Source organism: Acyrthosiphon pisum, chromosome A1 (genome assembly GCF_005508785.2).
Source record: "Acyrthosiphon pisum isolate AL4f chromosome A1, pea_aphid_22Mar2018_4r6ur, whole genome shotgun sequence".
Lineage (NCBI taxonomy): Eukaryota > Metazoa > Arthropoda > Insecta > Hemiptera > Aphididae > Acyrthosiphon > Acyrthosiphon pisum.
In genome coordinates, this window is record NC_042494.1 from 42,126,019 (window position 1) to 42,153,296 (window position 27,278).

A 27,278-nucleotide genomic window follows, 5' to 3' on the forward strand; every position below is an offset into this window, starting at 1 on the left:
TGTAGAAATAAGTTAAAACTTAATATGCTTGAAAAATTATTAGTCAAACAATTTTTTATGCAAACTACAATGCTGACAACTTGTTTAGATGTTCCTTGGATAACGTTACCACCAATGGTGCGCACGGTAGGGTGTGTGCTCTGGGTCCTAACCTTGGAAAAATCCTGCAGGTGCTACATGGTTATCACTTAGTATACATACCTGTTGCTGGTAAACTTTAACTATTAAATAATATTATTGGAACTAGGTTAGGCACCTAGTTGAACAACCCACTAACTCAATGCGTGCCAAAACGTCAGATAAATCTATTTCCGCTACCTCTAGCGCTCGTTGAATGTCTTTTTACTCTTAGCCGTGAAATTATTACATAATAACAAAAATGTAAAATGATTTTACGGTGTATCGTCTTTGCAGTGAACCGCGTAAAAAGTTATTACCGCCCCTCCTTCGCCACGCCACCCAATTCCGGGTATAAGGTCAAGAACTTCACGACTCGTTTTGACTTGCGCCAACTATCCGATTAATGACTGCAGTTCAAACACGACTCAATGTCGTGGACAACCAACCCCGTCCTCCCCAAACAGTCGTTTGAAAAAAAGAACTCATTTTTATATTATTATTTTATATTTATTACCTATTTTCAAAGAAATTAATACGTTTTTTTAAAAATGTGATTATAATATGGTAATTATTATGACAAAAACAATAAACTTTAGAGATATCAAAAATACAAATTATTTTTTCGATCGTCATCACCGTTATATTCAAGAATAAATAGGTTTATATAATATAGGTATAATATGAAATAAATCGGAAAAAGTCAAATGTGTTACTTATGACTTATCTACTATCGTGTTACATGGCCAAATCGGGCCGTATCATATCGACCCGCACACATTATACAATCAACATAATCTACAATCTACCATGCATTTACAAATATCTAAAATTTAAATCCTTCATATTTTCTTACATTATATAATTATTTCAAAAGGGCGTAATACCACTAATACAGTGTGCCAAATCGTTCACCAAACCAACCATCTACTTACTACTTATGTGATATGCTGATGAAATCTAGATCACTCGCACAAAATCCAAACACATAAAATCACACAACTGTCTCCACCCCAATTCCAACAAACAATAACAAAAATAAAACATATTTGTTTAAAAAAATTAATTTGATTATTCTCAAATTCAGTTAGGAGACTGTAAAAATGGACCAAAAACCAATATCCAACAAACAAACTTCTACTCAAATCAAAGCTCCATGACCCATCTGCATTAGTGCACAAAATGATACCTTTATTAATCTTTCTATGATAATAATATTATCGAAAGGAGAACTATTGTTATGCAAAAGATCCACAAATGGTATGAAACTATATGCTAGCTCTCATAAGAGTCATACCGTTAGGGCGTTAGCCGTTAGGTTGTCTAATTTAGTTTAAGTCAGTGATTCCCACCATGAGGTAATCTTACGTACCAAAAGGAGAGAACGTGGTTTGTGGATTATTACTTATTACCTAGGACCTACCCATAAATATAATAATTTTATCAATTCATACCTAATATATACCTACCTATATTTACCTACTTACATAAATAACATTAATATAGGTATTTCCCAAGCGCACTATCGAAATTAATCAAATTATCGCTTGCGCTTATCGCTGTAGCCTGTAATGCTTTTCAATTTTCATAGACGACGGTCTACGACTAATCGATCCACTGCGTGCCACAACTCACAGACCACTGCAGTCCACAGATGTGTCGCGTCGTCCCAATAGCAACACAAATTTCCACTAAATTGTGACCAAAACGTGTCAACGATAATTTCGGACTTTACACATAATACAACATTACGACTACTTTTGAATGATATACTTTAGAAATGTTCAATCAGTAGTGACTAGTGACTACACGTGTAAAGGGAAAATATCTACAAATCATATTATAGCACCGGTAAGTATAATATTGAATAAATATATTATTGTTATTTCGAAATCATACCTAACCAGCTTATTATTAAACAAACATAAATAACGAATTACGATTTTTTAAATTCAATTTATTATACCTACCTACGTAGGTACACATTAATATATTATGTAGTTTTTAAATATTTATTAATTATTATAGACGATTTGACCCTGTACATTTAAAAAAAATTTTGATCATTTTGATTTGTCCTTATCACAGCCAATTTTATTTAATATTTATAATATTTTAAATTTAGATTTTAGTATAACTTTTTATAAAAATAATATTTAAATTTTTTGAACTTATAACATTTACATACTTAGTTTTATTTACATAGGTATTATATATGATAGGTATATCTATGAAGATATTATGTACCTACTTTATGTATATAATTGTACAAAGTGTTCACGTAATATATGTTATTAAAATAATGGACAGCACACTCACTATTAACTCTCCCCCTAGATCCCGAAGTGATTTCCCCACGCATAGGTGGATTATTTTCACCCACGGTGGGGTTTGGACTTTGGGTCTGTAGAACCTCGAATTTGGCGACTGGCGCCAGTAGTCGAATATTTTCTATCTTATTCTCGTTTCAATGGGAGCGACTAGGTACTTATTAGTTGTTAGTTGTTATGTATTTTAACTGGCAAGGTTACGAATTTACAATACTTCACGCTAACGAACCATCGGGATATATTCAAAAATCAAAACACTATAACTTCTAAACTACGGCCCAGCGAAAAAATTCGATTTTCATATAATACACGGATAGTTAAAATAGATAATAATCATTTTAAATTTAAAATCATATTTAAATAATAAATAATATAAATGTCCCATTGTCCAGGATTATAACTAGGTTTATTTAAAATAGGGACCTACTTGATTAATCGTTATCTGTGTCGTAGCGTTTTTATTATTTGAACGATACAATAAATACAGTTAAAGTTAGTTATAGAACATTAGGTTTTTTTTTTTAGTTTAATTATTAAAATGCTATAAAAAAAAAAAAAAACACTACGCCACAGATGAAGTTCTTTCCTATGCGTTATGTAATTTTTGGTAATTCTACAATAAGCGCTGAGAGAGCATAGCAAAACAGTTTTTGCTATGTTGTGCATTTGTAAGATGGAGACAACGCATATGCGGGTGTAACGTCCTCTTAATAATACATTTTTTCTTTGACGAAGAAATTATATCTACGTACCTACCTACTTTACACTCATTTCAGTGTTTATAATATTTAATAGGTATATCATAAAACTATTTATGGCGCATAGCAGTCGAGTCACAAAGCCCGATTTCACGGAACTGAACTCGCGTAAACATGAGGAATTTATCAGTACCTACCTAGTACCTACAAAAAAATGATTGGATATTTGGGTATAGCTTTGTAGTTCAAATTTAATTTCGATATGATTTTAATATTTTACACATAATATATGGCAACATCTTTATAGGTTTTTTCCTTATTTAAGCCGATTATGTACCACTGTACCGATTATAATATATTGCATGCGCACTTCATGTTAATTGATAAATGCAGAGCTTTTGGTGTTTTTGATAGGAATTTCAATTGTGCTGACCGCGGAGACGAGGGGTTTGAATGCGGAGTTGCAGTCGAAAAAATTTAGATTCATGCGGACTTGCGGTACGTTTGAAAAATTCAACCCCTGGGCGTGTAGATGACCATGTTAAAGACTTGGAGCAAGATTGGAGAAAATAATACAAATTCATTTATTTCGGATATTTGGATTTTGTTTGAAAGATGTGATTGCGATTTGTAGGTCATTTGTGCTTGCGGACGAGAATAATACCCAATGATTTTCCACTGATTCCACGGAGAAACAAACAATATTTATGTAAGTACCTAAGTGGCTAAGTACCTAAACAGTAAACGCTATGGTTTTTTTTTATATATAAAAGTGGCTCGGCGTTTCGCGTGAGTTTTATTTACTATTAGTTATTGTTCATCAATTATTACCAGTAAACAAAACTTTTAGTTTTATTCCTTTTTTGCATATAAAACACTAATTATTTTATCTGCTTTTTATTTTCTAAAAGTCCACGTGGTTAGTACTATAATACATGTAATATATTAATATGTATAGCCGTATAGGTAATAGGTATTAAGCAATAATTAATAATTAATAATAATCGATCTACTCTCCGGTACCTAAGTCGTCTGGCATCTGTATACAGTGCTACAGTGGATAGAATTATCGGGCTGGAATCTATCGAAGACACCACAGAGTTCAGGCGGCTGCTGTCAGTGGAATTAAAAATTGCGTAAGTTAATTAAAGTTGCAGAAGTAGGTTTAAAGTTACCAATTTCATGTAATATCAGTATATCACCAATGGTTTACGTTCCGGGAGGTCTTCCCATTTTAAATTTAAATACATATTCGAGTGATACGGTTATTTCTATTCCGTGTCCGAATCTTAGATCATAATAGGTAAAATACTATAATAATACAATATTATGATCTTAAGGTCCGACCTATGATTGCGCGCTATCTACCTCTAACATTTCGACATATTACGCATGGAACTACTAGCCGTCACCGCCTTACTAGATAGCCCTGACGTTCACGGTTTTTGTGGATATTTTATTTAATTTTCGGTTTTCAGACTCCCGAGGTCCGACCGACGTCGTCGCGGTTTACCCCGAGTCACTACTATGTTTAATTTCTCTTTATGACCCTTTTATCTAATTTTTAATATCTTTATTATTTCTCATAATTTTCAAAAATTAATGTTTTTCAAACGTCTCTCGTTTTGATTTGAACCGTCAAAGCGTCACACTATACTATACTCTGCCCGGTGTAAGAACGCATCGCGCACCGACCAAAACTCGTTCCCTTACGTGGTGACACCCTGGCCATTGGAGAACCGGTTTCGATAGCATGGTGACACGTAGAATCGGTGCGTTCTCTCGCTGGACAGAGTATAGCTGGTATAAGGGAACTTAGGTGGCTAACCTAGGTTAGGTATATATTATTATACTTGCCGTTTAAAAAATTGGTTTTACTTTTATTTTTATTGTTTTACATTTTTACATAATCTTCCTACAATCTTTTTAGTTATAAAAATGTGACTACTAACAGTAGGCGTATATAGAATTGGGGATACTTTTTTTAGGACCCTATGATCCATATAACAACTATTATATTATAATTTATAAAATCTTAAAAACCATACCTTCAACTATCAACGTTCTAAAACCCAAATATTTAGCAAATTCATTATTTATTAGGTTCAGCAGATCCAATTTTGTCTGGCTAACTTTGTAGGTAATTTAATTTGTAAGCTAGTTTGTAAAGGGTACCTAATTTAAAAATATCCATAGATAGCTTTAAGAGGACGTGATACCCGTATGCGTTGTCTTCGTCTTACAAATGTACAACATTTGAACATAGCAAAAAATTGTTTTGCGCGGGATAGAACCACTACCTTGGTATTTATAGTAGAATTGCCAAAATTCCACAACCCATGGAGAACAACTTTATCTGTGTCGTAGTGTTTTTACTATTTTTTTTATAGCATTTGCCAATATTTTTTAATAATTAAATGAAATAAACAAATTAAATCCTAATGTTCTCAAACTGATAACTTTAATTTTATTTATATTATCCAAATAATAAAAACGCTACGACACAGATGAAGTAGTTCCCTATGCATCGTGGAATTTTGGTAATTCTACCATAAATACCGAAGGCGTGGTTCTATCTCATGCAAAACAGTTGTACATTTTTAAGACAAAGACAACGCATGCAGGTATCACGTATTAACGTCCTCTTAAAAAATAAATATAATCATAATAACACAATGTACAAAAACAAATGTTGTGACTTTCTAAGCTTTAGGTTTGATAATAGCATTAGGTCAATACACACAGTACCGGATCTAGGGGGAGGGGACCGGGAAGCGATCCAGGGCGCAAATTTCAAAATTTAAACTCATAAAGCATATAGCATAGGCACATATATTGTTATGTTGTGATCCGGGTTACATAATTTTTAGATCCGGTACTGAATATACATTTCACTCTAATATTAAAGCTAACACAGATTTTATTTGACTGCACATAAGGGATTCATTACACCCCTCCCACCCCCCTACAGTATTATTTGATATTTTACAAAAAAAATGTTTTCATTATTTTTCAAGTAATATAATTTATTTTAGAATAAGTTACTTTTTAAAACATTATTCATGGCCTGGATCTTGCAGGTTTGACCTCCTGACTCCTGTATATTACATTTTAATACAAAATATCTATATGATAGTACTACTTTAAATAAAGTTAGTTACCTTTACAAGTTGTAGATCACTAATTTAACAATTTGATATTCAGTTAAATTTAAAAGAAAAATTTATAACAGAACCATTAAGGGTTTATTAAAATTTAATAATTTACAGACAATAAATAAAAATGATAGTCTAAAATCACTATTTTATATATTTTTTTCAAAACAAATTTCATTTACATCTGGTAAAAAATTAAACCATTTTTAATACAAATGAATGATATATATCACACATAAAATTAATCATAATGTTAATGGTAGTGCTGATAAGCAAAAAAATAAAGAAATCAATGTCAAATTTCAAATGTGCACGACATAAAATTAGGTATATACAAAAAAAAAAAAAATACAGTAAAATCAAATACTAATTAAGTAATTTGTAAAATAAAAATTTTAAATAATATACATTGGTACACAATTACATAAAACACATAAATGAAAAGTTACTTATAAATTGCATTTGGTCACTATATAATTGTAATATTAAATTACAAAATGGAAAAACTAAAATAAAAAAGAAGAATCAATAAGAATAATAACAATACGAAAAACCAACAGAAATGAGACAACACAAAATAGTTATAAAAAAAAAAACTCACTAAAATAATTTAAAATGATACAATTATAACAGAGCTAGTACACAAATTTTCTGTACTTTTAAAAATAAATATTAAGTATTTAAAATGATAATTGCCGTGGTTTAAATCCAGGCGCTTTAGTGCTTAGGTTTTTATGTGGCGTTTTCATTTGCAAACATTGATAAGCTAAGGCTGTCATTTCTTGTTGGTCAACAGTCTTTCCACATGTAATCTTCCACATCACATCATTCTTCAAGTAATACACAATTTTCAGAAAAAAATTATTAGAATATTGTTAAAAAATTTCCAAAGTAAATTGCCAAATACCTTGGATACGAGGCCGGACCATTTTTGTCTGAGTGAACTTTCCAATGTGTAGACGCTTTGAGGACACTGCTGCCGTCGGACGACTGTGGTAACTGTCTGCGGATAACTGTTGTCTCCGAAACATCTGGTGAGGCAGTAGAGCCATTCTGGTCATCACAAAACAATACATACAGCCACCATTTACTACACCATCACCGTAATAATAACGAATAGCTACTACTACTTATTATTATTACTTTTTCATAATAAATAATACAAATAAAGATATTTTTAATAACTCTAAAGCATTTTCAAAGAATAATTAAATTGCACATTGATTAATATTTGATAGTTATTGGTGGTAGCAATTTTTGGTGATAAAATTTATATACCCAGTGTATTTATATAAAAAAAAAAAAGCAAACTTCTTTGAAAACGCTGTAGGTTAAAATAAAAAAGACCTAGAAGGTGATTATATTAGTGATGGCCAGTGGGTATTCACTATCGCTTTATAATGATAAAAGGGATTTCATGGAAAAAACTAGATTCTTCAATAATCTATTTTCAATCAATATGAAATTTGGTACGGATTTAAGTTATAAGTGTAAAGAATACACATATATTTTTTAATAAACATTGATTAATATTTTTAAGTTCAATCTTTTTTAGCTTGGCTCATCACTATTTAGTATAAGTTAGTATTTCTCAAATTATAAAATGTTTGTCATATTTTTAACTACTTTAAATAAACTATAACAATTTTTGTTTTAGGTTTTGAGCAGAAGGAAGAGTTATGGTAAAATGGTAAAAATAATATGGAACAATATTCATGCAAAACCTTTTTTTTTTTTTTCTATTAATCCTATTATACGGTAATTATGTTTTTGTAGGATTTAAGGAAAGCTCGTCTTTAAAACATATTTGTGCAACTGCTCAAAACCTGGTTATTTTTTTATATTGTGTATATTCAAAATCAACATCATAACACGTTTAATTTGAGAAATGCTTAATCAAATCATGCACAGTAAATAATAATGGGAAGCATAAAGGTGAATATAATTATTAATGATTTTTACGTACAATATAATGTATTGTTTTGTATTAAAAAAAAAAAATAACTGATTTATCAGTTGTACGGATTTCTAAAATATGTATTCAATTAATTTGTCTCTAAATTAATATAAACTATTGTTAATATTTACCTTTATAACTTAAAAGGACGCCAACACAACCAATATTTAAGAAGTGTGATGTTGGCAGGACATATTGAGAAGAATTAAAATTTTAAATCTTAAATACAATAGATTACTGATTCAAAATATTTAAAAGCTGTCCCGTATCAGCACCAACAATAGTTATTGTATGACAAGATTGTATTGTAAAACGGTTTTATGTGATACAAACTTACAAGTACAATATTTAAAGCAGATTTACCAAATTTTCTTATTACATAGCAGATAACTTTATCTCGTAATGTTTTTGTGTGAAAACTGAACTACTTAAAAAATGAACCTTTATGAATGAATAATTTTAATTGTCTTAAAAGCTTAAGTTAGGTATATACATATAGATATAGCTAAGTGCTTTTCACTATATTTTAAATTTTTAGTAAAGCTTCTAAGAATATTGCCTTCGTATGTTTTGTATCTATATTCATATAAATGATGGATGGTGGACGTCCTCTTAAATCCCAATAAAAAATAATACAATAATAACAATACATTTAACAATCAAACAAAATTGCTCTAATTGCACTACTGTGCTCTATGAATAGTTACTATGTGTAATAAAATATAATAAAGTGAACAAATTATACTTAGTAGATCACCTCTTATTACCACAAAAACATATAATTATATGACAATATACAAACATAAATGACACAAATATCTATACAAGTCTATTAAAAAAGTCTTTAAGATTAACAAAATCTTTTTCCTACTTGAAGTTTTAACAAAATTTGAGAAACCACATTGTATTCATTGCATACAGGTTATAATTCTTGATCCAATTTTTTATAATGTAATAATCACATAACTAGGGTTGGAATAATATTAATTGATGTTTTAAAATTATAAAAAATAGACCATAAGTTCTTTTAATAGTCTCATAAAACAAAATATATAGGTGCCTAATACATGGTTGCTTTAAAGTTTGAGCACATTAAAATCATTTTTATCTAAATAATTCATAAGCGTTTTTTAATTATAGTTAACTGGGCACCTGACAATTTCTTGAAAACCTGGCACTTATGTACAAGTTTTACAAATTATAACAATTATTGGTTTTATTTCCAATAAGTCACTTGAAAATTTGAAATTTTTAAAATTAATACAGTTGTAAGGTATATTTATCGAGTTTGGCATATGTATCTAATTTTTTTGCAAAATTTGATGAAACATGCAATAATTTATTTATTTTTACTTGTATAAAATATAGTATGGGAATTGTTTTGAAGTTAAGTTTGTTTCCGTTTTAAAAAGGACTGACTAGATATTTATTTAATCAGAATATTATTTATTAATAGCTTTTTTTGAAATTACATTTAAACAAAACAAATAACACATAATTTTTTAAAAGTATGAATGAATATATTTTCTTGTTATTTTTATCTACATATTTTAAGTTCATATAAATGCATTTTTTGAACTTTTTAAGGCATATTTTGTCAGTTTTTAATGCATAGGTGCATGTTTATTTAAGAATTTTTTTATGGCATGAACTTATGAGCCCTGGCCATTATAATATGTTATGAATTATCGTATATTTGTTATGTAAAAAAATTGGATGATATTTAAAAATATTTCAAAACAAACTAAATCCTTTTCTCTAAAAACATGATTTTTTTTGTACCAAAAATGTACTATATGAATCGTTAAGATTATACTCCCATTAATTTGCAAACTCACGTAGAATTGTAAAATGTTGACCTCTAAATATAACTTTACTCATCTCTGTACACATATTGATATTCAGTTAAAATATGATATATTGACTTGCATACACACAAAAGTCACTTTCAATAACAGTTTTACAATGTACATCATAAAAGTTTTTTTTTCAATAGAATTGTAAGAGTGATTTAAACTAAGTATTCATTAGTGAAGTGCAAAACTATTGCTTTAAATTAATCCTACTTGATCTAAGGGTGCAATAATTTAAAGAGTAAAAAGAACAACTAGGTTTTTTTCATGACCTACTCACCCAAATACCTGAAAAATATTAACAAAACAAAACAAAAAATCTAAATTACGAGAAATAAAAATTAATAAAAAATAATGTCAAATCTAAACACTGGCACACTCAATAAAAGATGGCGGGTTTGGTGTATGATATAATATTCACTCTTCAAACCAAATTAGTGTGGATGATAAAATAAAAAAACTATATTTTTACCTTTGAAGCTGAATATTCTTCAGATGTAAAGATGTTCCTAGTATCATCTACATTTGTTGAATAAACATCTTCCGTATTCGTCTCTCTAATTGTTTTAGACTAAAAAATAGAGATTTTACAATTTAAGATTATTATTCTTGAAAGTAAAAATAGTTCAGTTTGAGAACAATCGTGGTTTGAATAAGAACTCGGGGCATCTCATACAGTTTGAATAGTTTGAGTATAATTAAGTTTGAATTATTTTAACTAAGTTTATTTTACTATTATTATGTATAAACATTTGTTGTATTTAAATGTTTAAATGCTTCAACATTGATTTTGGACAGTTTGAAAAACAAATTTAATATGTTTAAGCCGCAATATTTATTTTACAAAATCCCTGTCCAACATGTTCCCACATTTTATCTAAATTTTTTTCTTCAGATATAATTTTATTATAATTCTAAGCTATAGGAATAAAAAACTGTGTTTATCTTATCTCGACAATTTTAATCTACATATTTTGAATATATCTTGCAATATGCAATAACTATAAAAAGTACATAGTACTAATTTGTACATTTCTTTAAAAAATCTATTGAAACAACAATTTTATTGATTAAACTGTTGTTTTCATAAGATTGATTCTGTTTGTTACTGTTAACACTGAATCATTAAAAATGTTGAATATATAATTAATAGTATGAAACTTGTAGGTATATGCACTGTTTTTATATGTAGAAAACAATTAACCTTACCAGTGGCGCAACTTGAGAGTTCAAATCTTAGGGGTGCTACAATTATTTAACATTACACTTCATAACACATTACCAATATTTAATTTTAACTACTACAATATTCATGCGCTATTATTATAAACATATTTAAACTTATTTGAATTTAATAATTGTTTAACATAATATGTTATCTATGTCAGTAAATGTGTTTATTATTTTTTCTATGTCAATTTCATAAGCCAAATCTCTTTTGATATTTAAGAATTATGATACTGATGTCGGTGAAACGTTGGTGTACCATACCATACTGTTTCATAGCTATTTTTTTGATCTTTGCATCAAGGAAAAACAACGTTCACATGTTGCTGAACTCACAGGGATAGTTAACGCAACTCAATACAATGCTAATATGATAAAATTAGATTTGTTTAAACTAGGTAGGCGTATGAAATTATTAAGACAATGAACTTGAGGGTGCTTCAGCACCTCTGTAGTTGCATACATATAAATTCTAGTTATAACTTATCATCTTAACACAAAAAAAAAATAACTTACAGATGAGTCTATAGGTTGATTCCAAGAAGCTGTTGGAGAAGCCCACACGGGTGCAAGAGATTTTCTTGCTTTTTTCTGGGGTGTAGGTGAAAGCGGTTCGGCATTTTCTTTTCCACATGCAACTGTGTCATTAGTATCCTATACAATTGGATAATGGTTATAAAATAAATAACATACAGTAACATATAAAATGAATATTTAAAATTATTACACAAAACATATTAGAGCTATCAGTTTCATACTGTGAATCAGAAAATTCAGATTCTTTTTTAACTCGATCTTCTTGCTTTATGTAATCAGTTATATCTTCAATTAAAGCAGACGGAGATTGAGCCTAATAATACAAAATATTATACATTAGTATATTAAATACAAATGGATAAATTTAAACTGTAACTTACTAAATGTTTCACACCCATTTTACGGCCAGCCTCAGCAAGAGCAATTTTGAATGGTGTAGGTGTGTGAGGAGTATTAATTCTATGCAATGTTTCTGGAGTCTTAACATCATCACGACTTCTTCCAGCAAACTTATAAGTTAAATTTGGTGTAACTAAGGTTTCAGATTTTATAGTCTGATCACTTATATCTTCATTAGGTTTACTACTACAACTAGGTAATAGACGCCTGACAGGTGTTGAAGATGAGTTAACATCAAATGACAACGACGGACTATTTAAAAACTAAAAAATAAAATATAAAAAATTTACTAAAGTGTTTAAAATTGTAGTTTAGATTAATAAAACACATTAAAGGCATTAGAAACATACAACAAATTGGCAAAAAAAAATGGCAATCATATAATAATTATACCTCTTATGAAGGTGCAAACACTATAGTAACAATAATTTTAATTATTAAGTGAAAAACAATAAATATTATGACTGTACTGCCATAAGAAAAACAGTATTGTTATATTAAATTAATTTAAGTTAAATTATATTAAATATTTTTATCATTTTTGTTACTATAATATTTAAATACATTATTTACACAATTAAAATAAGTAAAAATGCAAAACCACCAAAAACTATGTGCAGAATAAGAATAAAACAAAACAAAATAAAATACACCTTGTAACCTTAAACATATAATTATTAATATTTATAAAAAGACTGAATAGTTATTTAATTAAAACTTAAAAGCAAAGCTAAATGATAACAAACCTATGATTTTTAATTTGTGGGTTATCAACCAATACAAATATAATTATCGAAAATCCTTAGAAAAATAAATGAATTTCTAATTATTCAAAATCATAAATATTTCATAACACCATGAAATGACTTCAATAATTGAAATTCACCAAAAATATTATAAAAAAAAAAAATGATTACCATTATAACCATTATAACCATGTCTAACTACAAAGACTGCTATTGTAAATGCAAAAGTACTAATTGCTTACATGCATATACATTAACAGTAGTATTTAATGAAGTATAAAACTATATACGTTGGAGATTAAATCATAACATATTTACATACTTGTGAGGGACTGAACGGTAGTTGTTTTATTGGTGTTCGTTTCTCAGGCGTTCCAGGTATGCTCAAGCCTGACAAAATAGTCTAGACCACAAAGACACACACATCTCAATCTTTTTTTAAGCAAACAATCAAACCCAATTTAAAAAAGTGCCAATTTTGTCTACTTAATATTTACGTAAAACCATATTATTTAAAAAAAAAAAAAAAATAGAATTTTATTCAACACTTAAACCAATTTATTTAATTTTAAACACTATTGACAGCTAAATTTGGCCAACTGAAAGATGGGCAACTTAATCACCGAGCATTAAGCAAATTGTAAGTCTTCACTACTTCAACAAAAAATATATTTGGTTAAATGCATATAGAAAATTTTCTGTTGTAATTAAATGAACTGTAATGCAAATATAGAATTTACTTTTTATATGTATAGGAAAATTAATTTTAAATCATGTTTAATTCTACAAAACTATTAAAACTCATTACTAGGTTTGATAATAGGTATGATTATCTACTCTAGTCTAACAGTCAAATGTGAACAAATAAACCTGTTATACTCTATTCAAAATAAGTTTGGAAAAACTGTGCAGCCTCTGAATGGTAGAACCGCTGTGATTGGCTACAGTAGTCGGCCGCGCCGACCGCAGCCAATAAAACTACAAATTCGCAAACCACAACGTTTCCGTCAGAATTGTTTCCACTTATTTTGAATACAGTATAATAATTGGCCAGAATTCAACACATAAAATATTTCAAGTTCAAGTGTTAACTTGAAACCAGAGTAGAAAACCCATATAATAATAAGTAATCACTTTATTTACAAATTTTTTTTTTACTGTGATTACTTTTACTTTGAATATTTACCTGGATTAAAGTGAAAAATGTCCCATAACCTTTAAATAAAATAATGCACCCTTAAAATGATTTGCTATGATGTTGGTACACAGTATTTGACAGAATTGGTAGATACATATAAATTTGGATAATATTATATCATAGTCATATAGAGTATTTAATTAAAATATAAATGCAGTTACTTAATAATACAAAATCAAAAAAATAAGTATAAAAAATTCACAAAATTGATATTTCATTCTCTTAACAAATATTGTAGAATGACGTCATGACGCACCAATTACAAAGTTACACAAGAGACTTATTTCATTCAATAAGCCATTTGAAATAAATTTTGTGCACAGTATAAACAAAAAAATTAGTTATGAAATAAAAACAGATCAAAAACATCATATCAATATCATGCACGGTTAAATGTGTTTAAAAAAACAATTTATGAACATATTTTATTTTATGTAGTACCTGTGTCAAATACAGTATATTAATGAAAACCCATACATAAGAAGCACCCATATATTAAATAATCAAACCATTATTATCTTACCTTTGAAAAAACAACACTTTAATTTTGTGCTAGTTATTAATTCTCAAACTCAAAAAAAAAGCTTTTCAAAAATGTAAAACAAAACTAAGTGAAGTACCTACACTGATTTTAATACTCTAACCATACGTAATGTAAACAAAATTAGCTTATTTTCTTTTTTTACTTACACTGCATTGTAAATTTAAGCCAATTTCAGGATATTCTGAAAAACTCCTACGCCGCCGAGTAACTTTATTATTTGGGGAAAATATATTTGATTTATTTGGTGTAACAGCATCATACTGATAATCTGCAAGACATTATTTTAAAATTTGATAACATTTAATCATTTATATGTTACTTACAAAGTTCTGGGCAATTATCTTTTTTTGGTGTTTTTGTAGGTGTAACAAGATGAAGTTCTGCATATCCTTCATCAGGAGAACTACCAACAACACTATTACTAGTTTGTTGAGTTTCAACAAAACCTCCAGTCTCAAATAACCTAAAGAACAGTACATTATTACTATGAATTAATTTTGATTGTTGATTTATTTTTTATACCTGTATGGTGAATAACATGGCGGTGAATTAGTTTGCAAAGGTACTGAAGCTGGTCTAGGTGGAGATACCAATTTATAATTAATCTTGAACACATCATTTTCTTTAGTTTCATTTTTCTTTTGAGGCGTTGACATTAAAGAATTCAAAACTTCTGCAGCTGCAACAACTTCAGCTTTATCCCGGACATCTTGTTCGGGATCTAATTTAGACTGAGGATCATCTGGAATATATTTTGGAGGCATCCAACTGTAATACTAAAAAAAAAAAATTAAGGGAAGTTAATAATTTATTTAATATTAATACATTTATAGACTTTAAATTACTTGTGAAGGAACATCAATAGTAATGTACTCTGATTGATTAACTTGTAATGTATTGGGGTGACTTGTGTTAGATTCTTCTCTGTTTTCCATTGGTGCTCTGATACTTTTTGATTTAGGCTTTAATATGCTCCTACCATATACTTCTCCTTTATCGTCTATTTCATATTTCCTCCGCATAGTTGAATTCCAATGATTCTTTATAGCGTTATCAGTCCTAAATATTTTTAAAATAAAATGATTAATAATTATCTGAATCATATAAGTATATGTACTGTGTATATTTTATAAATTACATTACACATATTATGTAGTATATAGTAATCAGAATTTAACATTACAACAATGGAAATTATAGCCTTTGGGTCAATACCAATATTAAAATATTTAGTACAAAAATCAATAATACAATTTCATTATGAATCATAATAATGACATCAGCTACACCCGTGTGATAATATATCACATACATACATATTATTTGTGTGTTTTATTAATTATCTTAAGTTAAATAAATAATTAACCCATTAACCTACCTTCCTGGTAACAACTTTGCAATTTTAGCCCATTGATTCCCCCATTGAGTATGTGCCCTGAATATAATTCTATCTTCTTCATCTGTCCATGCACTTTTTTTTATATTTGGATTCAAATGATTATGCCATCGTTCACGACATTGTTTACCTATTCGGCCTTTTAAATGTCGTGCTATTAGAGTCCATTTTTTAGGTCCATATTTTTCAACAAGTTCTAATACAGTTTCGTCTTCCTATGAATACAAAACAATGAAAAATATAAATCAATTTTTTTTGTTGTTACTTTACTTAATTAAACATACTTCTTTTGTCCAAGGTCCTTTTACTAAATCGGGATTCACAACTTTGTGCCATCGCTGTTGGCATTGAATATCTGAGCGATCGTTGAAATGTTGGGCAATATGATCCCATCGTTCTTGATATTCTTCTACAAGTTGCTTTAACCTAATATCCTGTTGAAGAACAAAAATTACACATTAATATTTGTATACTATAAAATAATTATATATTTACAACATAAAACATGTATAATATATAAAATATATTATATGATTCTGTTTTTGTTATAATGAATTACTAACCTCTTCTTTGGTCCAGCGACCTTTATTGATAGATTGGTTTGATGTTGGTTTATATTCAACCAACCGTCGACCATCTTCACTAGATACAATTGGGATGCCGAGTGGCATCGCATAATCATCTGAATCTTCTCCATCATCCGTTTCGCTATCGTAACCTGATCTGGACCTACACAATTTAAATAAATATTAAAAAGACATATTCATTAAAATAATATGTGCAATGTATAAATTATAAGTATAACAATTATATTATATCTGTTATCATATAATTTAGAGCCATAGTATAATCACTTAAAATTTGAAATGGTTGTATAAAAAAAATGTAATTAAAAAAACCTGATAGGATATATATAGAAATACATAGCCACTTATCTTTGCTCAACTCAGATCATGATAACAGTATAATATATTATTAAATTTTAACACAATCAGTAGTAGATTTAAGGGGCCTGACCCTCTAAGGCTTATTAACTGTGCTATATATGCTAAATATATAGTTGTGACATAAAACCCATGAGTAACATATAAAATTAGTTTTAAACTAAAATTATAAGTGCATACATTTATTGTACATTATAATTAATAATATAAAAATCCTTTATACTAATAAGTATTAAGAACAACTAATAAAAGGGATTTTTTTTTTATAACTGTATTTAATATTGTTTTAAGCACAATTTTGCCATTCCCCTTCCAAAAAATCCTAGATCCAAAATGTGCTATTGAAAGAAATAATAAATAATTGCTTTCAAAATAGATATAAGTAAGGCAGTTAAAAAATGGTTAAAATAACAGGAACAAATATATTGTATATTCAAGACCCCTCCCCCGCTTGGACCAAAAACAATAAATATAATAAAATAAATAATTTTCTGTTAAAAAGAAGATTTGTTTAAGAAATATAAATTTGTACGTATCTAAAACGAAAAGTAACACTTTTATATTCATATAAATAAATGCTACCAAATCATTTTTATAAAGAATATGGGGGTTACAGACCGTGAATCCTGTTTTCTGGACCCTTCTTAAAGAGTATACAATTCTAAACTAATTATAGTACCATTCAAATAGAAAAAAGCTACACAAATATAATAAATATAATATACAATATCAAGGCCATTAACACATATTCTTACTAAAATAATTAAAAATAAAAACACATTTTAAAACAGCAAAAAACTATTTTAACTATTGTAATTCAGTTTTTTAATTTTTTTAGTATACATTTTAAATGAGCATCATCCTATATTATAACATTATTTAGTAACATATAAACAAATAATATTTAGAACTTCTCATATAGGTATAGTAACAAATATCCCATAAAAAAATTGATTAATTGATTATTTATTTTATCTATAAATATGTATACAAATCACTACTTTGAATATTTAAAACTGTAATTTATTTCGTACACCATGATAAAAGTTGATTTTTTGAATAAGCTAAAATTGTTTTGGTAAAATTACATCTAATTAAATTAATGAACAACTCTCCATATTAATCTAATTGTTTAAAAAAATAAAAATAAAAAACCAATTATATTAACTCAATTTTGTATTGCATTACTCATTATCAAATCTACAAATAAAATTGAAAACTGATATAATGTATGATGGTATGATATTACTATAAAAGGTATAGTTAATATTTACTTTTACCTGTTTAAATTTATTCAAAAATATTTATCAAAATACAAGTTTTGTTAAAAATAAATAAATAATAGCCTAATATCCTAACTTAGCCCATAGAAGCAAAAAAACGAAAAAAATAAAATATTTAATGATGTACGTATGATTAACGATTAACACAAATTAAAATACATAAAAATTCCAATTCTATTATTCTAAAACTTCGATATAATACCTATATATATTGTGTGTCTATAAATTAACTAGTTAAACACAAATAATAATATTCGAGATAATATTTCACTATCTATAATACCTTACTTTAGCATTTTCATTTTAATCGTTATGAAGATGTATCATATATTGATAGTGATATTTAATAGGTAAATTTATTGTAAAATAAATTATTTAACTAAATAGTCAAGTACTATTTATAATCAATGGTAATACCAAGGAATCAATTGAATAGAAGTCTTTAATAAAACAAAATATAAAATAAAAACGAATAATATATTACTATAGTATTATTAGCATTTATTGGTTCGACTATGAACAATCTACCTATTCCAACTAAATATTATTAAAAATAGTCTTAACAAAAATGTATATTGTGCATTTAAAGACTTACTCATCGTTTTGTTGTACTAAATGCATTCGTTTATCATAAGTGTTTTGATATTCTAGACGACCACTCACGCAACTATAAGGCCGTTTAGACATGGAGACATTCAACGAGATTATCTACTCTTTAAAATAAACTTTGAAATCTATAAAAGTTCAAAATTATGAACAAAGCAGCAAATATATACGTCGTATTACAAAATAAATATTTTACGTGCGTAAAGAACTACGCCACACTATAACACCACACTACTATAGCTATATGGCGGGAGAACAGAGGCCAGGTGGTACAAGACAGCTGGGGCATTGGTTAGGGGATCAACTAAGCAGTAATACAACCCCTCCCATTGGCATAGCGGACATGAATACTTGATATACATGTAGAAAAAAAAGAGGAAGCTGATTTCCTAACAAGAGAAGAAAGGGGCTCAGCCAAAAAATATATTAAGTGATGCAACATTGAATAATAAATTAAAGAACTAGTCACTAGAAAACACTTGCATTTTAGTCAGGTCTAGAACACCTTTAATAATGTTGCAGTATTGTTTGTTTCAAAGCAAACACAATGCCGCGTATCTGTGTAACAAAATATTCCCGAAACTATTTATTATTTATGCTCATTATTTCACACGCAATTCAGTCCGTCCTAATATAAAACAAAAGTACAATATTATAGTAAACATTAATATAGTAAACATTTGGAATTCGATTTATTATTTAATATAAATTACTACTAAATTTTAAAATCCAGGATACTTAATATAGCTCTGTAAAATATACTATAGTAATCAATTTTAAATAAAACCATCATTTTTTTATGACTACGTTTTATAATATTTGCTCATAAAACAGTTTAAATACTAAATTAGCAAATACATTAAATATATTAAATTTAGAATTGAAGTTTTATATGTGCAGATTTTCTAAAAAATATTGTGTTTCCACAAAAGTATGTTTTTCAGTAAAACGTATTTCTTATAATTGTTAAATTTTGAACTTACTGGTACTACTTTCTAGATTCTTTAAATATATAATATTATAAGAACAGTAAGTACGAACTAACGTGAACCAATATCGTCGCAAACATTAAGATTAATATCCTGAATCAAATTTTTATTCGAAATGCTTATGCATTTTTTTATAATATAAAATATGTGTTAATAAATTATTTATAAAATAAATATTAATTAGAAAGCAGGCGTAATAGTATAGCAACTCATTGTTCTTTTTTTAGAATTACGACTCCGAGATACAGAAAAAGTATATTTTCCATCCATCGACTATTCTTAAAATGCCCCAGGCAATTTCCCAATCAATACGGATTTATCAAAAAAAAAAATACGAATAATAATAAATTCTATAAGTAATTTTTCCATAACACTCTTTCCTATGAACTTATTGCTATAAATGTATTGTTATGTTATCCGCTATCGGGCACTAAGACATGGTCTAAAATTATTTAAATACCATAAATTTAATTTATAATAAATAAATTAATTAATTAAATTCAGGAGTTTCAAGTCCGTGATACCTATATCTAGCATATTGACTTTGTCTTTATGTATAAGTATTAATCTTAAAAGTTTAAAACTGCTAACGACACAACATTTAAATAGCTTTCAATTATATTTTTTGTAAGTTGTAGGATACTACCGAGACAATAAAAAAATTATAGTAACTAGATATGATTTCTATCAATAGATACAAGACAATGATTATAACTCCCAAGAAACTTTTGGCCAAGCAAATATTATAGGTACATAAAACATTAATATAACATATATTTTCTGTCGATATATAGATTTACAAATATATTTATGGCAGGTATCATAAAAAAATTATATTGTAACACACAACGATTCTCAGATTTTACACTAAAACGGATTTGTGATCGCAGACCGCAGTTAAGACTAGACTAATTTTTGAAGGGGGACTAAAATTTTTATTGTAGGACTATTAATTTATATAATATATCATGGTACCGTCAGTGTCAGCAATCCTCAATAATGACTTGTCATTATTGAGAATGGCTAAAATCAGTTAGTCAACATAGACACTGCCTAAACAATATTATAATAGGTAAATATTTATTATTATAGATTTATCAGAATATTACTTAAAATGAGTAATGACCAAAGAATACTTAATTCTACAAAATAATGTAGCTATTATGTTATTATAATATATACCTATTAGTATTTAGTATTATTACTATCATTTTATTTATGAGCCAAACGAAAAATTATTTTGAATATGGATGCTCTAGATTGAATTAAAAAAAAAAATTGACTGAAACTATTTAGCATGTATTAATTATTGTACAACGGCTCTTGACACTATCGTTATCCGTTTGTTCACAAAAACAATTTTGTAATAATTCCTATAATACGTTAATTCCCCCCCAGCCCCAACCACAAAAAAGTAGTATTAAAATCAGAAAGTAATATTAAGTTTCATGATCGATAAACTCTATTAAAATGTATCACCTCAGTAAAATACCAATTTATGACATTGACTTAACTTATTAGTCTGTAATTACGGAAATATAGACCGATTACCAACAATGCCCGTGTCCTCTCCGGCATTACAACTGACATCGCTCAGTCATTACCTATACATTGCCGAAATTTATGGTAACATACCTATTACCTACGATTTACAAACCTGGGTCTAAAATGTGTTAATCGGAAACTGTTCTTATTCAACTATTCTTACGTAAATTTGTGTTCAGCAAAACTAACTATGCTAGCTTTAATATTATGTGAATTGACTTATTATCAAAATTAAAGGTATAAAATAATATGTATTATATATCTATGCGGCGGAATGCATTGCACTCCTCAAGGGAGTCCAAGTAGCCATTCAACTGCCCGATCCTACTATTAACATTTGTAGGTACATATTCGCTCAGTGCTCTTCACAATATTAAATATAACTTTCACTCACGCACCCTAGTAATTAAAAAAAAGAACATAATTGAAAATGCCAACAAGAACATACAGTTTATATGGACACCAGGCCATTATGGAATAAATGGCAATGAAAAAGCTGACAAAGTAGCTCGTGAAACAGTTAATAATCCTATGACGGAAATACACACCTACTCCTCACTCATTGACATCCATAGGAAATAGGAATGTTAGCACCTATTGTACCAATTTATGGAAATCTGAATGACAGCGTACACTAAACAATAAACTCAGAGAAATCAAAAATACTTCTATACACTGGCCTAAGCCCCATTCATTCAATCACAAAGATGAAGTAGTTATTAACAGTCTACGTATAGGTCACTCAAAGATGTTCCATGTATGCGCCGAGAATAACCTGTAATGTTCCAAACCTGCTGAGAACCTCGAGCAAGGAACCCGTAGCTTTATACTCAACCCCCGCCTTGTCTACTGTCGAAATAATACGAAACCAGAAAAAGCCTAGAAATGTCTGACAACCTCTTCCCGAAGCCCTTAGGGCCTGTTTTACAATCATAGTTTAAACCTCGGTTAAACCCAACCCACTGATTTTACCAGCCGAATTCGGTGGTTTAACTTTAGTTCAACGATTGTAATACGGGCACTTAGCCCAAACCAAGACAACACCATCAAAATAATCACATTTATAAAACTTATTGATATGTACAACTTAATCTACGGAAACCATTGCATTTTTAGGTAGTATTTATAGTAATATTTATTTTGTTATAAGCTAATAAACTAGTAGTTGATGCTGTATTGCTGTACCACGAATAAGAAAAAAAACATTATCCGTATTTATACGTTGGATTGTTTAGGATAATTAAATTGTTATGCAAGTTACAAGTAGACGGTGAATATGTTAAATATACCTAACAATTCAAAAATGCAATTACGTTCTCTTAAGGTAGTTATGCTGATAATCAGCTTACAATGCTCCAATACTCGAGAACATTTTTAGCCCCCTCCCTTTTTTGTAACGATGTCAATTTTGAACAAAAAAAATTGATATCTAATATCAAATAGTTCTTGTAGATGCTACATCCGCGTGGCGCATGTGTTGTCTCCGTGTTACATAGCAAATATGCGTTCAGCAGTTTCAATTTTGTGTTTTTAGTGTTAATATTACAGGGAATTGACTTATAATTATGCTTAAAATTTAAACACGATTTATGTTTTTTTCAAAATTTTAATTTTTAACGATGTAAAGGCGTTTTTAAATTGTGATATCTCACATACCTACTCATATTATCTCGATTTAAAATTAAAATTTCGTTAAAATAATCGAAGTAAAAAGCAGATAATAGGACATTAAAGTATGATAATAGAACATATTATTATACTGCAATATTAACACGAAAAACACAAAATTGGAACGACTGAACACAAATTTGATGTTATTCATAAGACAGAAACAAAACAGCAGGTGTGTCGTCCATGTTAGTTATTACTATACCCCAAGGACTAAATGGTCTTGAACGAAAATATCTTAGGATAATTATAGGATCTAGCATTATTTTAAAATTCCACAGAAATACTAAATACCTATTAACTATATTATATTAATAGAAATACTTATAATGTAGGTGGAAAATTAATATCGATCGGGTTAAAAATTGGAAAAATGATTGGTACCTATTATTTCAAAATAAAAGACAAACATAGACACTTAGATGCTAAAGTGAATTACGTAATTACATTTTGTGGTAAAAAATGTATGGACTAATATATTTCATTTATTGGACATAATTCTAAAAAAATAAGGTGTCATCAGACTTGTGTCCATTTGGACTTATACCTTGAACCAAATAAGAGCGCACCAAATTTACGTAAGAAAATCGGTTTTGCCCGTGGTCACCCGGTGCACTCTTATTTGGTACAGAGTATAGTTTCGAAGTTACAGCGAATTGAATCATTGAAATATCGTGGCACAATGGGTGACGCGGGGACTACAGACATGGTAATCTTCGCTGGCTGTGTAATATGTGCTTTGAATTGTACTTTTAACAATTTTGTTTTAACTCCGAGACGGCGAGACCTACCTAAGGTAGTTTTACATAACAAGTTGAGCTCGGTCAAGGGATGTTTAAGATTTTAATTGTCCGAGCGAGTGACCACGCCCGGTGTATATTATGTGCTTCTAATTATAAAAAAAAAACTTACATAGGAGCTAAACTAGCATTGTTGCTTGAGTTTAAATTTAAAATTGTTATTAATATAATATACCTAGTTATGTTATAAAATTGTAATGACTAATATCATACTAATATTATCGAGAATATTATACAATAGTACTACGCATTTTTCATCAATAATAAATGCCAACAATTAGCATATGCCAAAAGGCAATCATATCAATTTTTAGCGTTTTATATTGAATAAAGTTTATTCTATCTCCTTAAATAGTAATATAATGAGTTTTTAAAAAATTAAATGCAAATTACTATCTAAAGTAAATAACTCAAAAACTAATTGTATGACAAGCAATATTATGATAAATTAATAAAAAAAACCTTAATGTAAACCTTAAAGGTTACACATTTACCGTTATCCAACGTGTGTAGCTGCATTAGGTGTACATAAAATTATAAATAACAATGATTGTTTTAATTAAATTATAAAATAATAGGTAATAGGAAGCATATTTATATTTCACAAGGATTAATAAAATTAAGAGGACGCTACATATTAAGCATAGTTGTCTCAATCCTACTAACAAATGACATAGCAAATTGTACGACCTGAATAATCTAATTAGGTAACTCTATTATGTAATATTATAGTGAATTGACCTATTATTAAATTTAGAATAAAATCTCTTTAAAATCTCATAGGATTTTTTATATTTTAATTATAAAATTGAAAATGTACGAAGACAACACATCTGGGAGGTAGCATCCTATTAAGGGTAATGTTTGATACCCAGTGGCCAGTAGCATGAAATTATTCAAACTCAGAAAGTATAGATCTAATTTGCTAATATAATACTGCCTACATATTGGTACATATTATATTTCTTTTCTATGACATAGATCAGAATATTTTAATATTTAATTGTTTGTATTTATTAATAAAACTTAAAAGCATATTTCAGAAATGTATACACAACCTAGATTTTAGGTCCTAGAATGACTAAAACGTTTAGAACTCTTTTCAGACACCATAGCAACAATAAGTTTGCTTGAGTAAAACTTTTTTTTATATTGTTACATTCAATATAAGTATAATTTTGGGTATATCATACAATAACCACACTTCACAGTCATCAATTTTAACAACTCATTACATTCTGTTCATGTTATGAAAAAAATGTTCTTATGTAATTTAAACGATAATGAACATGTCACATTTGTCATTCATACATTTATTATAGCTAAGCTAATAAATATTAAAATACAAAATAAATTATAAACAAACCAGCTATACCCTTAAGGCCTTAACTACCTAAATTATACTAAAACAAAAAATAGTAATTATTGAAATGGAGCAATAAATCTAGTCTTGACAGAATATATCCAAAAACCAGAGTGATAAAATAGTTTACCCAAAGGTAGATAGCATTTTACATTCATTAGTTTGCATAACACCAATGTAAAAATAACATGTTTGTCATAAGTCGTAACCAAAGTATGGTAGATTATACATTGAGAAAAATAACATAACAATATGTAGGTAATTACCGAGTGTGAGGTGTGAGCATTTATAATTAAGTGCCTACACAATTTACAAAATATTTGAATTGATTTCATAACACTATCTTCCATTTAATAAGTACTGGATGCTATTATCGGACTGCCAAGCGATAATTTATCAAATCTCGTATCGAGTATTTATCATAGCATAGTTTAAATACCTACCGCAATTTAATGTAAAGTGCACATTATCGACTCAAAATTCCATCAATATAAGTAGTTAGAAAAATTTTTAATTGGATCACCAGATATTGACCCATAAAAAATTCCCATCTGATAACACAATAAGCGATTGGCATAAAATATATTATATAGGATCAAAAAATATTACAATTGTTTTGGTATTTTTTCTCTTGTGCAAATGACTTGGGCTCATGTCCCTGTCATTCCCCCCACCCCCACCACTCACCTAAACCTACAAAAACCCCACCATACATGCCTCAAAATAATCCCAAAAACAATTGTACCAAATACCAATCTGGGTGTACCCGTATGGGCTGCTGACAAGTGACAACCATTTGCGATCATTCAGATCGTCAAATTTGTCGACGCAATGATCGCGAAAAGTACACGTTTTCCTAGCACTGCGTGAAGCACATTCGAAATGCGCAACCGACAACGGACCAAGGTCACGGGAAATTCAAAATTAAGCATGCTGGGTGACACGTCTCCCGGAACTAATGTAACGACTACCCACCGGGGCAACGGCGGGGGCGGAAAACGTGTGAAAATCCGTCAACGTCATTTCTGTGTGGAAGACGACGAGAAAAAGCGATACGGTGAATAGTGCATGTTGTGTAAATAAACGTGTAAATAGATAAAAAAAAAAACAAAAAAATGATACGCAGGTAAGTATGTAACTGGCGTGCGGTCTCACCTATTCATTTATCGACCAATAGTGGAGACAATGACCGTTATGACGACGTAACGGCCGACGACCGTCGTTCCGTTTGATTTTGAATGGCCAACTGCTGAACGCTTCCGGCCGTCCTCCCGATGTCTAGGCAAACGGACATAGCATAGTATCCTAACGGACGTTTCGTACTTTCGTAGCGATGGTCACCGCCACCGTTGTCTGATTGCGTCGCGTACTGCGGGCGGAAATACTGTGAATCGTCGTCGCTGTCGTCGTCGTATGACTTTACGTGACTGGGACGCGGCCGGGCGAACGGCACATTCAAAAAAATGCAAAAAACCGTACGGAGTAACGAAATTATTGTTATTTTGTTATTATTTTTCCTTGTTTTCGTTATTCTGTTTTTGTCCTACTGTTGTCTGTACGTACTGCCGTCCGTATACGCTAGATGCTGCTAGCTGCTGCTGTCCGACGACGGTTGGTATCGGTCGGTACGAGCACCAAACGCTTGTCGATTGGTCGGCGTCGGCGGCCGTCGCTGGAGATTGTGTTCGGATCGTTTTCGTATTTTCGTAACCACGATGTTCTGGTTCCGGTTGCGCAGTGTAGCCACTCGTAGGCCACGCCAAATTCCCCGAATGGATGAACTCCGTGGGGTCACCACATACTAGTTGTTATTATTGTTGTTGTTGTTGTTATTGTTGTTATGCTTATGTTGTCAGTTTGTAACTAATTGTCGACTTGTCGACTGTCATTCGAATCATCCGATTGGCCATTGGCGTTGACCGA

General features: G+C 29.1%; 1 protein-coding gene and 1 long non-coding RNA gene across 6 annotated transcripts; one reads left to right on the top strand and one right to left on the bottom strand.

Annotated features, from left to right (window-relative positions):
- The first annotated feature begins 771 nt into the window (after positions 1-771).
- Positions 772-8,686, top strand: LOC115033716. The gene is made up of 4 exons (XR_003839017.1): positions 772-1,968; positions 3,560-3,854; positions 7,958-8,235; positions 8,405-8,686. It is a non-coding gene; the product is annotated as an uncharacterized LOC115033716 (long non-coding RNA).
- LOC100164371 (transcription factor MYB3R-3) lies at positions 6,990-27,010 on the bottom strand. 5 transcript variants are annotated; one of them, XM_008189189.3, is made up of 16 exons: positions 26,511-27,010; positions 16,721-16,886; positions 16,442-16,591; positions 16,140-16,372; positions 15,607-15,820; positions 15,284-15,537; positions 15,085-15,224; positions 14,908-15,029; positions 13,342-13,422; positions 12,255-12,536; positions 12,065-12,187; positions 11,854-11,991; positions 10,583-10,681; positions 10,391-10,398; positions 7,208-7,353; positions 6,990-7,130 (listed from the first exon to the last, which is right to left on the bottom strand). In XM_008189189.3, exons 1-16 carry the CDS (start codon positions 26,516-26,518, stop codon positions 7,126-7,128), a joined length of 2,169 nt encoding a protein of 722 aa, XP_008187411.1. In that variant the 5' UTR covers positions 26,519-27,010; the 3' UTR covers positions 6,990-7,125. The 5 variants fall into 5 exon arrangements, with proteins under 5 accessions (XP_008187411.1, XP_008187407.1, XP_008187409.1 ...); XM_008189185.3 differs by lacking the exon at positions 26,511-27,010 and adding an exon at positions 18,980-19,443; XM_008189187.3 differs by lacking the exons at positions 13,342-13,422; positions 26,511-27,010 and adding an exon at positions 18,980-19,440.
- Between the last annotated feature and the right edge of the window lie 268 nt (positions 27,011-27,278).

Bases quoted from the DNA above. Each gene is read 5' to 3' on its own strand.
- LOC100164371 (XM_008189185.3), bottom strand. From the start codon at position 19,071: ATGTCTAAACGGCCTTATAGTTGCGTGAGTGGTCGTCTAGAATATCAA. The intron at 16,887-18,979 runs GTAAGTCTTTAA...TAAATTGTGTAG, and splicing joins TTAGTACAACAAAACGATGA to GTCCAGATCAGGTTACGATA. The intron at 15,538-15,606 runs GTAATTTAAAGT...TTTTTTTTTTAG, and splicing joins CTATTGATGTTCCTTCACAA to TATTACAGTTGGATGCCTCC.